The sequence below is a fragment of the Lycium barbarum genome, chromosome 5 (assembly GCF_019175385.1).
Source record: "Lycium barbarum isolate Lr01 chromosome 5, ASM1917538v2, whole genome shotgun sequence".
Classification (NCBI taxonomy): Eukaryota; Viridiplantae; Streptophyta; class Magnoliopsida; order Solanales; family Solanaceae; genus Lycium; species Lycium barbarum.
In genome coordinates this window covers 136586389-136605540 of record NC_083341.1, presented here as the reverse complement: position 1 = coordinate 136605540, position 19152 = coordinate 136586389, and the positions used below count along the sequence as shown (strand labels likewise).

The following is a 19152-nucleotide window of genomic DNA, read 5'->3' as shown; positions in this document are numbered from 1 at the left end:
ATTTTTAAATGTTAAGTCATTATCATGTTATCTTCAACGATACACCATGTCACACTTAATTCCAACCAAAAAAGAAAAAAGAGAAACACAATGTAAATTTGTCCTATTATGTCACTCTACCCCAGCCAAATTATGATTAAATAAAATCTAAGTTTAGTATTTAAGCTTCACAAAAGAAGTGAGATGATCTGGAAAATTAAGAAAATATATCAAAATATCTTCTATATGAAATCCAAAAAATTTGAAATAAAGAAATAAGTAAAGCTCAGGATGTTAGTATCAACTATAACTTTCTTTCCACTAGAAAAATGCTACTATTAATCATAAAACTAAAGATTGCACCAATAGAGTTTTTTAAAGTAAATATCGGAAGCGCATAACAAGTGTATAATAATGTATGGTCAATGTATAATATAGAGACACTAATCATACACAGATTTCACTGGCTAAAATCTATAAAAAAAGAAAAATTAAAATTATTTTAAGTTATAGACCTTGTTGGGCTGCTATCTAGGATAAAAATCTCAAAAAAATATGGAGTAACATAGAACTTAAAATTATTTTTTATACCTATTCAAACAGACTCTTGACAAAAAGAAAATTCCAATGATTAATAAAGAAAGAGAGTGTGATGATAAAGGAGCCATTTTTGTCTGGCCCTTTGCTGGTTTGATTAGGTGAGGGAAAGGACATAGCCTAGTAATGATCACATGCCATTGCCTTTGAGTCATGCTTAATTTCCTTAACAAGGCAAGCATAAAGTTTGGCTCCCTTTTTTTCCCCCTTATTGTTAGGTTAAAAAAAGTCTAATTAAATGTGCAATTTTCAATTCCTATTCATTTATTAAAGTTAGATGAGGCTATCAAAGTTTGGCCACTACAAATTTATGTCCTTTATAAATCTTTTGGTGGGCATGACTATAATGTCCTAACTCCTAACAAACTTTCTTCTAGTGTAGGGCAAAGAGAAAAACAAAATAATTGAAACTAAAACACATCATCCAATGACATGATGTAAGATAATCTTGTTGCTTTAAAGACAATTTACATCTTAAGAGTCACGTACAATCCCTCTAAAAAAGCCCTCCATCACCATTCTACGGCTAAAACCTTCATTATTAGAGATCATTATTTTACAATATGTTGTTGGACTAAGAAATTTATCTCACGTGAAATTACCATTTACTTGGTGGCATTGGAGTAGACGGAGGGACAACCTCGGTGTAAGATAGACAAGATGACTTTAAGTGCTGCTGAGCATCTTTGCCCATGGAGAATGCTGATGGTCATAAATCCACTGCAAAATATGAACTAGAAGAATTTCGAAAAGACTGTCTATTCACAAACATATAAAAAGAAATTTTTCTTGTAGTTCTATTTTGTGCTCTTCTAATTCAGAAAGGCTTGTTGAAAATCTCGGTCGGGTTGTAGGAGTTTTTTCAAGGAGAGGTTAAAAGACAGTAGTAGTAAATTATGCATCAATAGTTTTCAATTGACCCCACCTTGAGTTAGTGTTATTCTTGGGGTTCTGTTATTTCCTCCAGATGCATGAACTAATTAGCGTTTTGTCCAAATGGTATAGGCTGCATCAAGAACCAATTTTTGGTAATAGAAAGATCAGGAGGAATGATAATTTATTTGTCCTTTCTCATTTAAGAACAATTGCTTTCTAGTTTAGAGGCGTTCTATCAATTGGTATTCAAAGTAAATCTAAAAATTAAGGCATGTGCATTGCATCTAAGCAAAGATAATATATTAAAAACAATAGGAAAATGAAAGTTGTGACAGCAACAGTCAGAAAACTACTTCTATTTTTAATACTGTTAAATTATTATATTCCCAAAGTTTGAAAGGTTGCATTTTCACCAGTACCTATCATCTGGACCATGCCAATATTGAATAAAACAAATAATCATTACTCTCTCTAGATTAAAAAAAGAGTCAACTTAGCTTTTTTTTTTTTGGATAAAAAAAAGTTCACTTAGCAAATCAAGAAATAACTAATTTTGTTTTTTCATATTTGTCCTTATTAAGTGTTATAAGATCAAATCCCAATGCCTATTTAATTAAGGATAATTTAGTCAAGTTATCTATTTTTGTCTAGGAGTTAGTATTTTTTTAAGGGGTGCACAAATGGCTAAGTGAATTTTTTTTGATCCGGCCGGAGTATTTTTTTGTAATAATATTATCCAATCAGTTTAACTGCATCTCGACCATACCATCTCCTTAATTAGGATGGGATTCCAACTCAGCACCTTGAGTGGAATTTTAAGAAGAATTGCTCTTTGAAGAGTAAACTACGATGGAAGTTGAAAGCTATGTTCGGAGGTGGGTTGTGGGGAGTTACTGTCCATCGTTGGCCTCTATGGTAGAATCAAGCGGGGACCTAAGAGGCAGTGATTTATACGCAGTTGATGTCATTGGTTCGAGTCCACTTATCTCCAATTCGTGAACTTATTATACAAATCTTTCTGATAGCACTCATTTTTTTTTCTCGATTTGGTAGTTCCATCTATAATTTATCATTCATGAAAGTTAATAGGATATCCATTTAGCAACACCATAGGATAGCTATACATGATATTAATAAATACTTCACAACAACAAATGTATTGGATAACTCTGCTCGCCAAGATATAGGTAGATGAGAGGAAATCGACACGTAATTTTTTTGCCCTGGGTGTTGGTTTGCACCCATTTCAGTGAGCACTAGGTCATAATGTTGAATGCTTGAATAAAACAAATTATCATAGTCCGATACCGGAATAAAAGCTATAGAATAGAACACATTTTGGAAACCTTAAAGAGAAAAGAATCCAAAACCTTTTGAATGTTGCTTTACAACCCCTTTCTGGGGTGACAACATAAACAAAAATTGTGTGGCTGACAAAAGTTTTGACTTAAGCAGAAGAGGGGTTAGCTACGTCAGATGCAGCTGCTCTTTTCTTTGCAAAAAATATTCCTCAGCTCTAGCAAGGTTCTTAGCAACTGATGGTTTTACCCATTTCTTTCTACCTGGTAGAACAGTCGAGGAAAAACCAGCAGCCTCTAATTTCTCTTTTGCTGCTAACAAAAAGGCGCGGGCCTTACAGTGGAGTTTCACGCTTAGCTCGCCATCGCCTAAGATCTGCAAACGGACATAAACCGGATATATTATAGAAGTTATTAGATATCAGTTATATTGCTTGGACTCTCTGAAAATCATGCCCCACCGTAGGATCCAATAGGCACCTAGAGACATTTTTTAAGAATCTAAGCAATGTAGCTCATAGGCGATAGAACTACAGTGTCATTCGACTGACGGAAACTATGTTATACAACCTACAAATCATCATAGTTTGTTATTTAATCTCCTTTTAGGTGAAACATAGGGTTTCAGGGAGTTGAATTGATAAGAGCTCTAACAGTCAAAGAAAGTATACAATTCTATCTTGCAAAATCCAGGCAAGGGGTGGTTAAGTGATTGTTTTTCATATGAAATATTATGACTTTATTTATAATTAAAAAGAAAAAAAAATGACTAAAAGCTTACTCTTAGCGGAATAACAGGTCAACTAAAGAAATAGACTATTGTGGGAAGCATCAATACCTCATTCTCTCTTAAGCTAGGAGAACCAATGAGAGGAAACTCAACATTGTTCAATGGATATTATGGTTTGGGAAAACTTGAAAAAATATTCGTACATAGTATCACATCAAGAGAGGACTTAATAACTTATACTCTTGATTCTTTTATAGTTATTTTACTTAAAGAAAGCACTACACCTTTATCTATATATTAACCCATAAATCTAGGAATATGCTAAATACCCATTATAATGATTTCTTCCTTCTGAACAGTGTCGCATAGAAATGAACAGGATTTTTTTCCCCCTTTGAGAAGGTTTAATATTTCATACATTCAAAGAGTGTTTTTACAAAGGTACATTCAAAGTGTTTTTCCTAGCCTTTGTAAACAGTGACCACAGTAGGTAGACAGTTCTTGAATTCATGCTACATGAGACCTAGATAAATGAACATATTGTTTATCGTTTAGAGTACGTAACCTGTTTAACAAAATTTGATAATTTCGATTATGGGTTTAACAGAACTCAGTACTTTTGGCCAAAATTCTATATTAATGTTAAGAAATTTACTTATTAATATATATAAATAATTTATCCAGAACCAAGCGGCCTAGAATGCAAACCTATAAATGCAAAAGTCTGGATCCGCATTCAATTAAATGACGAACAACTTCTTTGTGGGACCAACATGCAAGAAAGATAAATGTTTATTGTACCTTTAGTGGAAGTCTCCTTTCTCTCCCTGAAGGATTTATTAAACCCTTCTGCTTGAGGGGCTCAAGTGACACCTCTTCCCCTTCTTGAAATCCTGCCTCTTCTATGTCCTTCAAGTTCACAGGTACATATTTGGGAAGTCCAGCAGACATGCCTTTACAAAATTCAAATGCTCAGGTTAGCTGGAATATTGACATAATTTATGCATATATAACCAAACAACACTGTACTCCGCACTCTACGCGGGGTAAACGAATGAGCTTAGATTAACGAACTCGATATGCTTACACACATGCATATGTTATGTTACGCGGCGCCTTCCTGAGACTTCTTGGAAGGGCGACGTAAGGCTAAGCAACCGAAGATTCCAAAGTTGCTATCCGCCAACCGGGGTCCCCTCCGCACGCTAGACGAGACTGTCAGTGCCGTGCGGGAAAACCAATGTCAGGAACAATTGAGAGAACAGAAAAGTGAATTGAGAATGAGAAAGAAAGAGAGCTTGTTTGCATTAATGAAAATTGATTACAATGAGAGCAAGCGGTGTCGAGGGGGAGAGACACCAGTACAGAGAATTGATTGCTTGCTTGAAAGTTTTGATTGTTTGATCCCCCCTAATAATGCTTTAAAAATAAAAACCCAAGTCATAGAGCTAGACATGGTTTTGCTAGAGAAACACAACCAAAATTACATAAAGTAAACTACTCTATAATTACAACAAAAGAGACCTAACTAGAGCAGGTTCATGTGCACCCTCGGTCGGGGCACTGTCATGCGCGCAGGGCACGGTGCGCGCGCGCACTGGGGCGCGGGCGCTAGGTGCTGGGCGCTGGCACTGTAGCTGGGCTGCACTGACATTGGGCGCTGGGCACGCGTTGGGGCACGGCCAGCACAGGGGCGCGCGCGAGGGAAATTGATGGGGCGACATAGGCAGAAGCAACCTTGTCACTTGGGGCGTCCGAGACCACGGGGCCGTCCATGGCGCTAGGCGCTGAGAGGCTTGCCATGGCGCCATGGGGCGCGCCCAAGGGGTCATGGGGCATGGCTGGAAAGCCGCCCATGACATTCTCCCCCACCTGAGTTGGCGACGTCCTCGGCGCCTTGTTTGCAAGATAGTCATCGATCAGGTGCTTGTAGGCTTTGAGGCTGGTGCCTCTCTCCCATGTATTCTCTTCGGCATCACATCCCAACCATTTCACCAGGAACTCTTGGTGATCTTTTCTTGAGGCATGTATGACTCGATCGTTGAGGATGGCTTCTACTATCTTTTTTCCGGTTGCTTGTGGGCCTCGGATACTGGGTATTGTGAGCTGGCTACGTGAAGGATCTTCTTTGTCTTCTCGAAAAGGCTTTAGAAGACTGACATGGAACACAGGATGAATCTTCCACCAAGCTGGGGTATCCACCCGGTATGCTACCTTCCCAATGCGCCTCTCAATGGACAGAGGGCCAATGTATTTTTGCAACAGGCGGGGGTCATGGACCCCTGCAAATAGGTATCTCTTTGGGATCTTCACCATCACCTTGTCCCCAACCTGATATTCCACAAAGCGGCGATTTTGATCTGCATGCCTCTTCATCCGCTTTTGTGCCTTCACTAGATAGCTCCGCACTATCTCTAAATTCTGCTTCCATTCTTTCGAGAAGCTAGCTGCTCGTGGAGATTTGGCCATGTTTGGGGCATTCACAGTGTGTGGGAGTAGCGGTTGCTGCCCGGTAATAATTTCAAAAGCGCTCCTGTTTGTGCTAGAGCTCTTTTGTGAGTTGAAACACAGTTGGGCCGCATCCAATAGCTTCACCCAATTCTTCTGCGAGCCGGTAACAAAGTGCCGCAAGTATTCCTCCAACATGCCATTGAACCGCTCCGTCTGGCCATCGGATTGTGGGTGAAAACTCGAGCTGTGACTCAATTTAGACCCCAAGCACTTAAAGAGCTGGGTCCAAAAGTTGCTAGTGAAGCGAGAGTCACGATCGCTAACAATATCCTTGGGCAGACCCCAATATTTGACAACATGGGTGAAGAAGAGTCGAGCTGTCTCCTCTGCTGATATATACTTGGGTGCTGCAATGAAAGTAGCATATTTGGAAAACCGATCAACCACGACCAAGATAGTCGTGAGATCTCCAACCTTGGGCAAGCCGGTGATGAAATCCAATGAGACGCTTTCCCAAGGCCTCTTTGGGACAGGTAATGGCTCCAACAGGCCCGCTTGTGTCAAGCGATCGGACTTGTCTTTCTGGCATACTAGGCAAGTCTTCACATACTGAGCGACATCATCTGCCATCTGGGGCCAATAATATGCACGGCGTAGCAGTGCCATGGTACGCTCTTCTCCTGGGTGGCCTGCCCATAGAGTATCGTGACATTCCATTAGGAGAGTTCTCCGCAAATCTCCTCCTTTAGGAACATAAAGGCGGTTTCCTTTTGCCTTCAAGAACCCGTCCTCCATGTAGAACTGGCGAGTTTTCCCTTGACCTGCTAGGTCGACCAAGTACTGTGCCGAAGGGTCTTTGGTGAGAAGATCCTGGATTTGATCTTTTATGGTGGTAGCTACTTCGCTCCCCCTGAGGGTGGCGAGCAAGCATACCGATGCTAGATCGGCCCTTCGGCTAAGTGCATCCGCAACATGGTTGGTCTTCCCACTTCGGTATTCCAGATTGAAGTGAAATTCCGCTAGGAGCTCCTGCCATCTGGCCTGGCGGCCATTTAGACTTGGCTGGGTCATGAAGTGACTGACAGCCGTGTTATCCGTCTTCACCACAAATGGGGATCCCAGAAGATAGTGCCTCCAAAGGCGCAAGCAGTGGACAACAGCCAATAATTCTTTCTCGTGAGCCGCATAGCGCCGTTCTGCATCCTTCAACTTTCTACTCTCGTAGGCCACCGGGTGCCCCTCTTGTAGCAAGACTCCGCCCAAGGCGTAGTCGGAGGCATCCGTTTCCACCTCGAAAGGTTTGGTCAAATCAGGCAAGGCCAAGACAGGGCTACTAGACATAGCCGCTTTTAGTGAATTGAAAGCGTCTGCTCTCTTTGGCGACCAATCCCAAGGTGTGATCTTCTTGAGGAGTTCCGTCAGTGGTAATGCAATGAGGGAGTAGTCCTTGACGAACCGCCGATAAAAGTTGCATAGGCCAAGGAAAGCCCTCACGGCATGGATATCCTTGGGTGGTGGCCAATCTGTGATAGCCCTGATCTTTTGTTGGTCCATCTTGATGCGACCTTCTTCAACAACATGCCCGAGGAAGTCAATCTGTTTTTGGGCAAAAGAGCATTTGGACAGCTTTACGTACAATTCATGCTCTCGCAACCGAGTTAGGACTTTCCTCAGGTGCTCCAGGTGTTCGCCTAACGTTTTGCTGTACACCACAATGTCGTCCAGGTATACTACCACAAATTCATCAATGTATTCTCGAAAGACCTGATTCATTAGGGTGCAAAACGTGGCCGGAGCATTGGTCAAGCCGAACGGCATGACCAGGAAGTCGAACGAGCCATATCTGGTTATACATGTCGTCTTGGACTCGTCTCCTTCAGCAATGCGGACTTGCCAATAACCTGTCTTCAGGTCTACTTTGGTGAACACTGTGGCTCCGCCCAATCTATCAAACAAGTCCGCCATTAGTGGTATGGGATACTTGTTCTTCACGGTGATCTTGTTGAGAGCTCGATAGTCAACACAGAGCCTTAGGGTACCGTCATGTTTCTTTTGGAATAGTACAGGTGACCCATAAGGTGATTTGGAGGGAACGATGATCCCCGTGTCCAGCATCTCCGTCAATTGTCTCCGAAGCTCGGTGAGTTCGGGCTGTGACATTCTGTAGGGTGCAGGTGGCTTCGCGCCAGGCACCAATTCAATTTCATGATCGACCGTCCGCCTAGGCGGGAGTCGCTTCGGCATGTCTTGTGGCATGACATCCTCAAACTCCTTCATGAGCTCCTTCACAGGCGTTGGAATGGGGCCTGAAGAAGACTCAATCTCTTCATTGCAAAGGGTAGCCAGGAACGTGGGTTCTTGTCGATGGACCCCCTTCTTCAATTGCAATGCAGAGATATTTCCTGATGCCATCTTTATGGTTGTGCACGGGACAATGCAAGGTTTGGCCCCGTTTGCTCCCATCATCAGAAGCATGTCCGCATAGGGTATGGGAATGATGTTAGTTTGCCTCATGAATTCCAACCCCACTATCAAGTCGAAATCGTCAATGATCACAACCCGCAAGTCGAACTTGCCTTCATAAGGACCCATCTTTACCGGCACTCCTTTGGCTATTCCGCCCACCAATTGGGGTGGCGAGTTGATAGCTTTGACACGACCCTTACCCTTTCCAACAACTAGACCAAGGCGTTCTACTTCTGTGGTGGCCAAGTAGTTGTGCGTAGCACCTGTGTCTATCATGGCCTTAATAGGCTTGCCATTTACTCTCAAGTCGACAAACATCAGGGTCTTCTCCTTTCTGGGAGGAGGCCCGTTGCCTGCCTTTGCTTTTCCCTTCTTGGCAGTTGAGCTTGGGTCTTTCTTTTTGCATATGCCGGCACTGGTGCCTTCTACAGCATTGGAAATGGAACAAACAAGTGCATTGAAGGCACCTATTGGTTCTGTCTGATCCGCATCATCCTCATCATCCGTCCCATCATCCAAAATTTGATGGGCGTTCATCTGTGCCTGTGGGCATTCATTGTTCCAATGTGGTCCGCCGCAATGATGACATCCTGAGGGGGGCTTCCGCCCCCGATCATTATTATGAGACGCAGCACTATTGCTGCCTGAGGAAGAACCTTTTGATTTGGTCGCACTACGATCTCCCCCACTTCTGCTGGGGCCAGCATTGTAGGATTGGCCCCCTTTGAATCCCCCACGGGCTGGTGGTTGAGGTTTATCTTTTCGAGCATCCACTTGATAGTCACTGAGGCATTCCGCAGCTTGGATGGCCTTGGGCAAGGTATCCACCCTCTGTCTTTGTATTTCCATGCGGGCATAGGGTTTCAAGCCTTCCATGAACGTGAAAAGTTTGTCCTTGTCGCCCATGTCCCTTATGTTCAGCATGAGGGCAGAGAACTCGCGGACATAATCTCGGACTGACTTCGTTTGCCTGAGCTCCCGAAGTTTCCTCCGTGCATTATACTCGATCTTCTCGGGGAAGAACTGTAAGCGGATGGCTGCTTTTAGTTCTTCCCATGTCTCAAGGGCATCCTCGCCCGCTTTTATGGCTTCATATTTAACACGCCACCAGAGTTTGGCGTCGCCTTGTAGATACATGGCAGCAGTTGCGACCTTCTTTGGCTCTTCCAGTTCGCCCACAGCGTCAAAGTACTGCTCGATGTCAAAGATAAAATTTTCCACTTCTTTGGCATTTCGAGAACCCTGGTAGGGCTTTGGTTCAGGAATCTTGAGTTTCTGGGGTGCCAGGGCAATGTTTGCCGCGCCCCCAATGGGATTGCCCCCTCCTCGGAGTAGGCCTTGTAAGGCAGCATTGACAACATTGATCTGATTAGTCAAATTGTCGATGGTTACTTGCATGGCAGTCAGTCTATCTGCCTCCTGAGTCCTATGGGCTAGGTCCTCATCTCTTTGTGTGGCGGCCGCCTGTGCGGCTGCATCAGTGTCAGTAGCAATGTTTACAATGTCTTGTTCGGCCTGCCGCATCCTGCGGTCCAGGTCCTCCACCCTTTCAGGCACGGGTCGAAATCTGTTGACCGCCGTTTCCAAAATCAAGAGGCGGTCTCCATGGTTCACCATGGTCAGAAAATGATGACAATAGCAACGTGTTCCCTCGTCCGATGTCGAGCCTAAGCTCTGATACCAACTGTTACGCGGCGCCTTCCTGAGACTTCTTGGAAGGGCGACGTAAGGCTAAGCAACCGAAGATTCCAAAGTTGCTATCCGGCAACCGGGGTCCCCTCCGCACGCTAGACGAGACTGTCAGTGCCGTGTGGGAAAACCAATGTCAGGAACAATTGAGAGAACAGAAAAGTGAATTGAGAATGAGAAAGAAAGAGAGCTTGTTTGCATTAATGAAAATTGATTACAATGAGAGCAAGCGGTGTCGAGGGGGAGAGACACCAGTACAGAGAATTGATTGCTTGCTTGAAAGTTTTGATTGTTTGATCCCCCCTAATAATGCTTTAAAAATAAAAACCCAAGTCATAGAGCTAGACATGGTTTTGCTAGAGAAACACAACCAAAATTACATAAAGTAAACTACTCTATAATTACAACAAAAGAGACCTAACTAGAGCAGGTCCATGTGCACCCTCGGTCGGGGCACTGTCATGCGCGCAGGGCACGGTGCGCGCGCGCACTGGGGCGCGGGCGCTAGGTGCTGGGCGCTGGCACTGTAGCTGGGCTGCACTGACATTGGGCGCTGGGCACGCGTTGGGGCACGGCCAGCACAGGGGCGCGCGCGAGGGAAATTGATGGGGCGACATAGGCAGAAGCAACCTTGTCACTTGGGGCGTCCGAGACCACGGGGCCGTCCATGGCGCTAGGCGCTGAGAGGCTTGCCATGGCGCCATGGGGCGCGCCCAAGGGGTCATGGGGCATGGCTGGAAAGCCGCCCATGACAGTTAGCATGAAAAACTGAAATGCGAAACAGGGAAGAACTTTTTGCCATAAGGCACCAGCAACAGAAGAGAAAGAACTTTTTCCTTTTTATTGGATATATTGAAAAGCTTTTAAGTTCTTAATTCAGCCAAATCTTTTTTAATAACATCAAAGCTGCAAATAAGAAGTTTTAAAGGGCACCAAAGGGAGTCTATCCCTGACTTGAAAAACATCAGAAAGCAACAAACAACCATGACTCAAGCTACCTTAAGACGCAATCAATCTACAGAGCTTGTCGGTACTAGAAGTCTCATACTGAATCCACCATTACAGCAAATGGGCAGTAACAGTTTACATTTTTTAGGCCAAAAGTGATTGCAGTGACTAATGAGAAAACTAACTACATAAAAAAAGTAGATGTACCATCCCTAGAACCATGACTCAAGCTACCGTAAGATGCAATCAATATTATATGAGTCACATCAGAACCCCAACCCAAAAACTTTTAAGAGGAGAAATGTGCTATTTTTCTAGTGAAGGGGTATAGTTGGTTGATCAGATAGGTTACGTAATGTTTTAACAAAAATACCACGAGAGAAAGCCAACATGTGATAAAGAACAGGGATAATCAGAAAGGTGGGAAGGATTTTAGTATTTGTCATGTAGATAAGCCTAATACTGAATTTATTTCAATGATCTGAGGAAAGCTCCTGAGAATCAAGGCCACGAGTGACCATGCTCTTGGGCTCTTGGCACACCAGCAAGGTATTCAGAAACAACTGGTATTTTTTAAGAGTAACTATATGTTTTGCACATAAAAAATGAACTTCATTTTACAGAGGAGATCTATCTGCTTATATTACACAAACAAGTTTGTCCTTACAGAAACTTCTGCTAATCTATTTAGTAGGCGTGATACTTGCAGGCCATATTGACATGTTAAAATAGGATAATAAAAGACAAGGTTTTCGTCCCTCTACATTAACTCTTTTAAACCCTCGTAGTAGGATTAGAAGAATGATATCCCTTCCTAGATAAAGTAATCAATGACTTCCAATTATCCTTACTCTTCTGAGTCCTGTCAGATACTAATTACAACGTAAGGTCTTAGGGAGATGTATAAAAGAAATGACTGAGATAAGAGATGACCATTAGGTAGATTAACTTTTGATTTGAAATTGTGAACCTTCTAATACCATCAATATGTCTAATTTTAGTTAGCTTATTCTAATTCTGCTTTTAATAGGTTATACAAATGAAATTGCTAGTCAGCAATCTTAAGAATATGAGAAACGGGTGCAAACATCTATAGTTGATGATTGATTTTGACAGGTTAGCATAACCTGAGGGAAATCCTCAACTTAAGCAATTAATCACCTTATGAAACAGAATAAAGACCAGATTTGAAGTTTTACAAAGAGCACTATCAATTACTTCATTTATTAAGTTAAAATTGGCAAAATAGTCAAAGTTATGACAAAATAGACATTTCAAGGTCGCCACACAACTCCAGGTATGACTATCAAGGCTCAGCATAACATAATGCAAATGGATAAAAGTTATGCCGAAATGAGAAGACAGTTATGAATCCGCTTAATAATACCAAACAACTTGTCACATTGATAAAAATACTTAGTCCAATATCCAGCAACCCAGCCGATACAAAGGGAATCAGGCCCTTTGATTAGGTTGGAGCTATAAAGCTTCCTTGCAGGTTTGTGTGGTTAAGTCATTCCACATGTCAACATATTAAAGTGCACCAACTCAGTTTTAGTTCCAAAACTTACTCTGAGTAGAAATGGGACTTATTTTAGTGGGCATTGCAACAAGAGAATTTTTTTGGACAAAGAATGGTTTATCTCATTCTTCCTAATTAAAAAAGAAAGAAATAATAGCTTATCTCATTCTTAATTTTCCTTATGGACCTACTTTCATCTAGTTGCTCAAAGAGAACCCTTGGAATGGTGCATTGAATGATTATACTCGAAGATAGACTATGAGTCACCTTCTTTGAGTACTATTTTAGTTTTCAGCTAGAAAAGTTAAAAGCATAGAATAAAATAGCACTTCCTAGTCCGAATTCTGGACCCGGTTCACCGTTCACGCTTCTTTTTAAATGGAAGAAAGAATAGTCCTTTGATTCGAGGGCCTTTTCACCTCCTTAGTATGAACTTTCCAATCCTTTTTCCATTTAAGATAAGTTCTCCCGCTAGGTAAAATTAGGGAAAGGACATGCTTTATGTCCACTTGTTCTGTTTATTACGGCATAGGAAGCCCTTGTATTTCTCTCATATCGACCGAGGCTTTCCTTGAGTTTAAATAAGGGGTAACAGTCTTACGATTATTGTGGAAAAGAAAAAGGATGAGGAATTCAGAATATTGCAAATGAGAAAAGACAAATTTCAAGATATTCTGGCTTGATGTTGTCTAACTATGGATTGCTTTGATTCTTAGGTGCAATATGTTGATCATTGTGAATAAGTTTTATAGATTAATCATCAATATAGTTGAAGAACCTTAGTGTTGGCAAGAATACATATGTATATATCCACCAGATGCAAATAAGACTGTTTATCATCCAGTGCAAATTTTACTCTGTAGTGACACATAACCAGAAGAAGAAATAAAAATTGTTTATAAAGAAAGAAACACATAGTGCACTCAAGCGAGTAGACTAGTTGTTAAAAGAAGGGTGTTGAGAACCATGAGGTCTCAGTTCAATCTATCCAAGCCTTTGTGGATAGAGCTATTCGGAACTTGTGTTGGCGGGTGGGTAGCAAGTTACCCTGTGCAAGTTCATGCAAGTTGGCTCGAATACCACGGTTATTAAAAAGAACACATAGTCAAGCTAAAGCTATTTATTCTATAACAAACTAAACGCACTTGTCCATAAACTCTTAAGGTGTGTTTGGTATGGAGGAAAATATTTTTTAATTTTCTCATGTTTGGGTCAAAATATTTTGGAGAGTATTTTCTTTAGGAAAACAAATGCCTTAAAAATGAGAAAAAGGAGTTCCCTAATGGGAGTAGAGAAAATTGTAAGTTCATTATCTCCTTCTCATCCACCCAATACCCCAACCCCACCAATTGACCCCCCCCCCCCCCCCCCCCCCCCGAAACCCACACTCCGCATCCATCCTTATATTATTTTGCTAAATTACATATAAATGTTCTAGAGATAATATTTTTTTGCTTACTTACCAAACACTAAAAAATAAATAAGAAACCCACGAGAAAACATTTTCTTTCAAACCAAACACACCCATGTGATATGATGTAAAATAATCTTGTTGCTTTAAAGACAATTTACATCTTAAGAGTCACGTACAATCCCTCTAAAAAAGCCCTCCATCACCATTCTACGGCTAAAACCTTCATTATTCGAGATCATTATTTTACGATACGTTGTTGGACTAAGAAATTTATCTCACGTGAAATTACCATTTACTTGGTGGCATTGAAGCAGACGGAGCGACAACCTCGGTGTAAGATAGACAAGAAGACTTGAGCATCTTTGCCCATGGAGAATGCTGATGGTCATAAATCCACTGCAAAATATGAACTAGAAGAATTTCGAAAAGACTCTCTATTCGCAAACATATACTCCCTCCGTCCAAAAAGATGGTCCTTATTTAAATTGACACGTAATTTAAGAAATAAAGGACTTCTAAAATGTATCATTTAAAATAAATTTTAAATATTTGTGTGGTTATAAATTACATCATAAAGTTAAAATATTTCTAAATATATAAAAATATCAATTTTTGTAAGACAAATTAATAAGGAACGTAGGACAATATTTTTGGGAAAGAGAGAGTAAAAAGAAATTTTTCTTATAGTTCTATTTGGTGCTCTTCTAATTCCGAAAGGCTTGTTGAAAATCTTGGTCGGGTTGTAGGAGTTTTTTCATTTTTTTGCGCGGATTGGCCTTCATTTGGGGTGGTCTTTAATTTTTGTCATTCAAATTGACGGTTTTAAGTTTTGTTTTTCGCCTAATACTCAAGGTTGTGGGTTCGAACCCTAGTTCAGTAAAAAAAATAGCAAGACATATATTTGAATTTGCAAGACAGAACTTTACAAAATTCTGTCCATTTAAATTCTGCCTTATGAATCCAAACTCTATCTTGTGATTTTTTTTTAATTTTTGACTGAGTGACGGTTCGAATCCAACTAAAATATTTTTAACGACGGATAAAAGTTAAAGACCACCGATTTGAGGGCCAAAAATTAAAGACCACCCTCAGCGAAGGCCAATCTTGCAAGTTGCCCGAGTTTTTTCAAGGTGAGGTTAAAAAATTGTAGTATTAAAATTATGCATCAATAGTTTTCAATTGACCCCGCCTTGAGTTTAGTGTTATTCTTGGGGTTCTGTTAATTTCCTCTAGATGCATGAACTAATTAGCCTTTTGTGCAGATGGTATTTGGTCTGCATCAAGAACCTATTTGATTATAGAAAGATCAGGAGAATGAAAATTTATTTGTCCTTTCTCATTTAAGAACAATTGTTTGCTAAATTAGAGGCGTTCTATCAATTGGTATTCAAAGTAAATCTAAAAATTAAGGCATGTGCATTGCATCTAAATAAGATAATATTTAAAAGAGAAAAGATATAAAATCCCCCTTAACTTCCGTCGAAAACTCACTTTAGCAATTAAACTTTAATGACAATTCTTTACCCCCTAAACTAATTTGAAGTGAAATTAATACCCCCTTAACGGGTGATATGGCAAGAAAGTGTGATTAATTTCTCAAAAGCACGTGGGAGGAGGAAAAACACAAAAAATGATCTCAGCTGTATATATGTCCTCTTCTAATTGGATGATAATTTATTATACCTTTTTAATATTTCATTTTTCCTTGTAGTTTTTTTTTTTCTTTTCTTTTTCTTCTTCTTTCTCTTTTTTCTCTTTCTTTCCTTTTCCATATTTTCTGACTTCTCCATCTTTCTTCTTCATAGATCCGCCTGTTATTTCTCTGACAGACTCAAAAACTGGCTGGTACGATGCACCATTTGCATACATCTTTCCTCAGCAAGATTTTTTTTAACAATTTCTACTTTGATCACCTAGTGATTTTCACAGTTATTTATCGAACCCATTAGTACATTAACCCCACCCCACCCTAATTTTGGTTTCATCAGTTGAAATTTGAATCCCGTGATTAGGTTAATGACCTTCGCCTTCTCAAGCTGGTCAAGTAGTCGATGACGGTAAGAAGTTTAGGTAGTCTAAAAAATTCTTTAAACCTTTTTAATGTGGCTTTTTAAGAAAAGATGTAATGTAAGTTATAAAGTGGTGGCTCCATGTCGAATTGGCTCGTAACTGTAACTTTCGCATAGGCTTTTTATTAGTTTTCTTCATAATTCATAAAGCATTTAAAATAAAATTTATGTTTTGTTGTTGGGTCAAATTCGTTGTTGTGGTTTGGGATGTAGACTGGTGGAGGTTGTTGTTACAGCGGGGAAGTGGTGGGGATGCTAGTGGTAGATTGAGGTGAAAGGAGATAAAAGGAAAAGATTTGTTTTTCCAGAAAAAGATTAGAGTCTTCCACTCTCTAAGAGGAATTTCAACGGTGGATTGAGGGGTTTTATTAATTTTATAATTGTTTTTTTAGTTTGGACGAAATTATTAAAAAAAAAAAAGCTCATTAAATGACATAGACGAATCACAAGGCGAGTGGCTCAATAACATCATGCTTTCAACTGGTCTGGACAAAGGCTGGTTGAGTATAATTCACATATAAGTTATTTAGAGGGTAAAGAATTGTCAGTAAAATTTAATTGCTAAAGTGAGTTTTCGGTGCAGATTAAGGGAGGATTTTATGTCTTTTCTCTAGAAACTATAACAAGAAACTAATGAGCAATAATCTCACTGTAGGGATCGAGTAGTTCAGTTGGTTGGTTACCTAAACGTTCACTTTGTTTGTGAGGGTTTGAATTCCCACATTGTAATTCCTTTCCCATTTTCCTTCCCTATACCTATGTAATAAATTAAGAAAAAGCAATAATCTCACTTTACAAATGGCCATTGAGATTTGGTGGTGCAATTGTAAGAAATACATCTTTACCCCATAGTGACTAGTCAGGATATCAATATATTGAGAAAGTACTCCACACGCCTCAAGCATTTTTTTTCCTGCTTTCTTTGTTTTTGCATAATCTTCTTTCTTTCTCTTAACATTTTTTTCTAACAGATTGTACTTTTAATTGACAAAACTAGAGAAAAGGACAAAAATGGTCCCTTAACTATGATAGTAGGTTCAAAATAGTCCCTTAACTATACACTTAACGGTTTTAGTCCTTTAAGTTTGTTACAAGTTAACAAAAATGGTCCCTTAACTATGAGAGACCTTAACTATGAGAGTAGGTTCAAAATAGTCCCTTAACTATGCACTTAACGGTTTTGATCCTTTAAGTTTGCCATAAGTTGACAAAATGGTCCCTTAACTATGAGGGTTGGTTAAAAATAGTCCCTTAAGTATGCACTTAACGGTTTGATAATGTCAAAAAATGGTGTCTTGAAACACAAAGACCGACAGACTCTATCGATTAAAACTGAGGAAATCCATCGACTAAATAAAATACACTAGACTTTAGAAATAAATTAGAAATAGCAGAAACTAAAAAAGTTGTCACTACAAAAAACAAGCGAAAAAAACGATGGACGGAAACCGATGGATAAAATCGAGGGACACTTTTTTTTTTTTTTTTTTTTTTTTTTAAAATTTTTATTGTTTTTTACGAAAACCAACGGAAGTCCATCGGTTATTTTTGAGGAAAAATGTGCGGAAACTATTTAAAAAAAAAGAATCACTACACTGGAAGTATTTAGTTTTCTCTAATTTTCAGTAAAAACGAATCTAGTGTATTTTACTTAGCGAATGAACTCCCTCGATGTTAATCGACAGAATCCGTCGGTCTTTGTGCTCTGAGACACTATTTTTTTACATTATCAAGTCTGTAGGTTTTTCCTCAGTTTTTTCCTATAACCGACTAACGTCCGTCGGTTTTGTCCCGAGTTATTTGACCGATCTAGAGTTCTCACTAATTTTTCCCTTTTTTTCATAGTTCTCGTCAAATCTAACAAATAGAGTTCGATGAATATTTTGTCGAGACTAAAACCGTCAACTTATGGCAAACTTAAAGGACCAAAACCGTTAAGTGCATAGTTAAGGGACTATTTTGAACCTACTCTCATAGTTAAGGGACCGTTTTTGTTAACTTGTAACAAACTTAAAGGACTAAAACCGTTAAGTGCATAGTTAATGGACTATTTTGAACCTACTATCATAGTTAAGGGACCATTTTTGTCCTTTTCTCACAAAACTACTATCTGTGATTTGATTTATTTCTTGAAACTACAACTGAAGTTTCAATGAGAACAAAAAGGAGATTTTTTTCCTAGCAGAAACCTTGTTATGTAACTTGAGATTTTCTGCTTCTAGTCTTGTACAATTCTTTATGCGTTCTCCCTGCAGTTTTACAGCAGAGATGTGTTTGTTGAATAATTCCAATAGACAGCCTAAGAGCTCACCATCCACTGCATTTTACTCTCTTTTCGCATGAAGAAATTCAAGCTTTTGCATTAGAGGCAACAATAACCACAACATACCCAGTGAAATCCCACATCTAGGGAAGGATAGAGTATACGCAGATCTTAACTCTACCTTGGGAGGCAGAGAGGTTGTTCTTGATAGACCATCGACATAAGAACAAATATTGCAAAGCAGTATGGAAAAGAAATGATGGGCACGAATAAACCATAGCAGAATACTATTTAAAAATAGATCATGTGTGGACGAATACATGAAACATGCTTAATTCACGCAATCCAGCAAAATACAAGTTCTTTAAGAAAAAATAAGCAAATGAAAAGGCATTTATTGAGCCTTTCCGAAAGTTCCGAATTGCACTCTTAGACTCACTTTGAACAACTACAATTTTTTTAGCACATGTAGAATGACTTTGTCTAACATTATCGGTTGCAATAGCATACCAGCCTGTCTTAGCCGCAAAAAAGGTATAGATTTTTCTTGACTTTGTTAATCTGAACTCTCCATCTTCATTGTCAAGCTCTCTGGGTTCTCAATAATCTTCGAAAATGTTTGAAGGAATGCAGACAAGTCCGCCCCATGAACAATTCGGTGATCTGCTGTAACGTTCACCTGTAAAATATCCAAAACATTTTCGGGGTCGTTTGGTAGAGGGTATAAGACAGGATATAACGGTACTAAATTTTTGGATTAAATTTGTACCACGTTTGGTTTGAGTTATTAATTAGTCCCGGTATAAATACCATTGGAAAGGTGGTACAACTAATACCGGTATTAATAATC

General features: G+C 39.8%; 1 protein-coding gene across 2 annotated transcripts; it reads right to left on the bottom strand.

Annotated features, from left to right (window-relative positions):
• Positions 1–2474: 2474 nt before the first annotated feature.
• LOC132642785 (large ribosomal subunit protein uL15c-like) lies at positions 2475–4436 on the bottom strand. Of its 2 annotated transcripts, none has more exons than XR_009583333.1 (2): positions 3589–3726; positions 2475–3126 (listed from the first exon to the last, which is right to left on the bottom strand). XR_009583333.1 is itself a non-coding variant. In XM_060359828.1 (2 exons), the coding sequence occupies exons 1-2, from the start codon at positions 4429–4431 to the stop codon at positions 2920–2922; spliced, it is 357 nt and encodes a 118-aa protein (XP_060215811.1). In that variant the 5' UTR covers positions 4432–4436; the 3' UTR covers positions 2497–2919. The 2 variants fall into 2 exon arrangements, 1 of the variants encoding a protein (XP_060215811.1); XM_060359828.1 differs by lacking the exon at positions 3589–3726 and adding an exon at positions 4282–4436 and having other exon boundaries at positions 2497–3126.
• Between the last annotated feature and the right edge of the window lie 14716 nt (positions 4437–19152).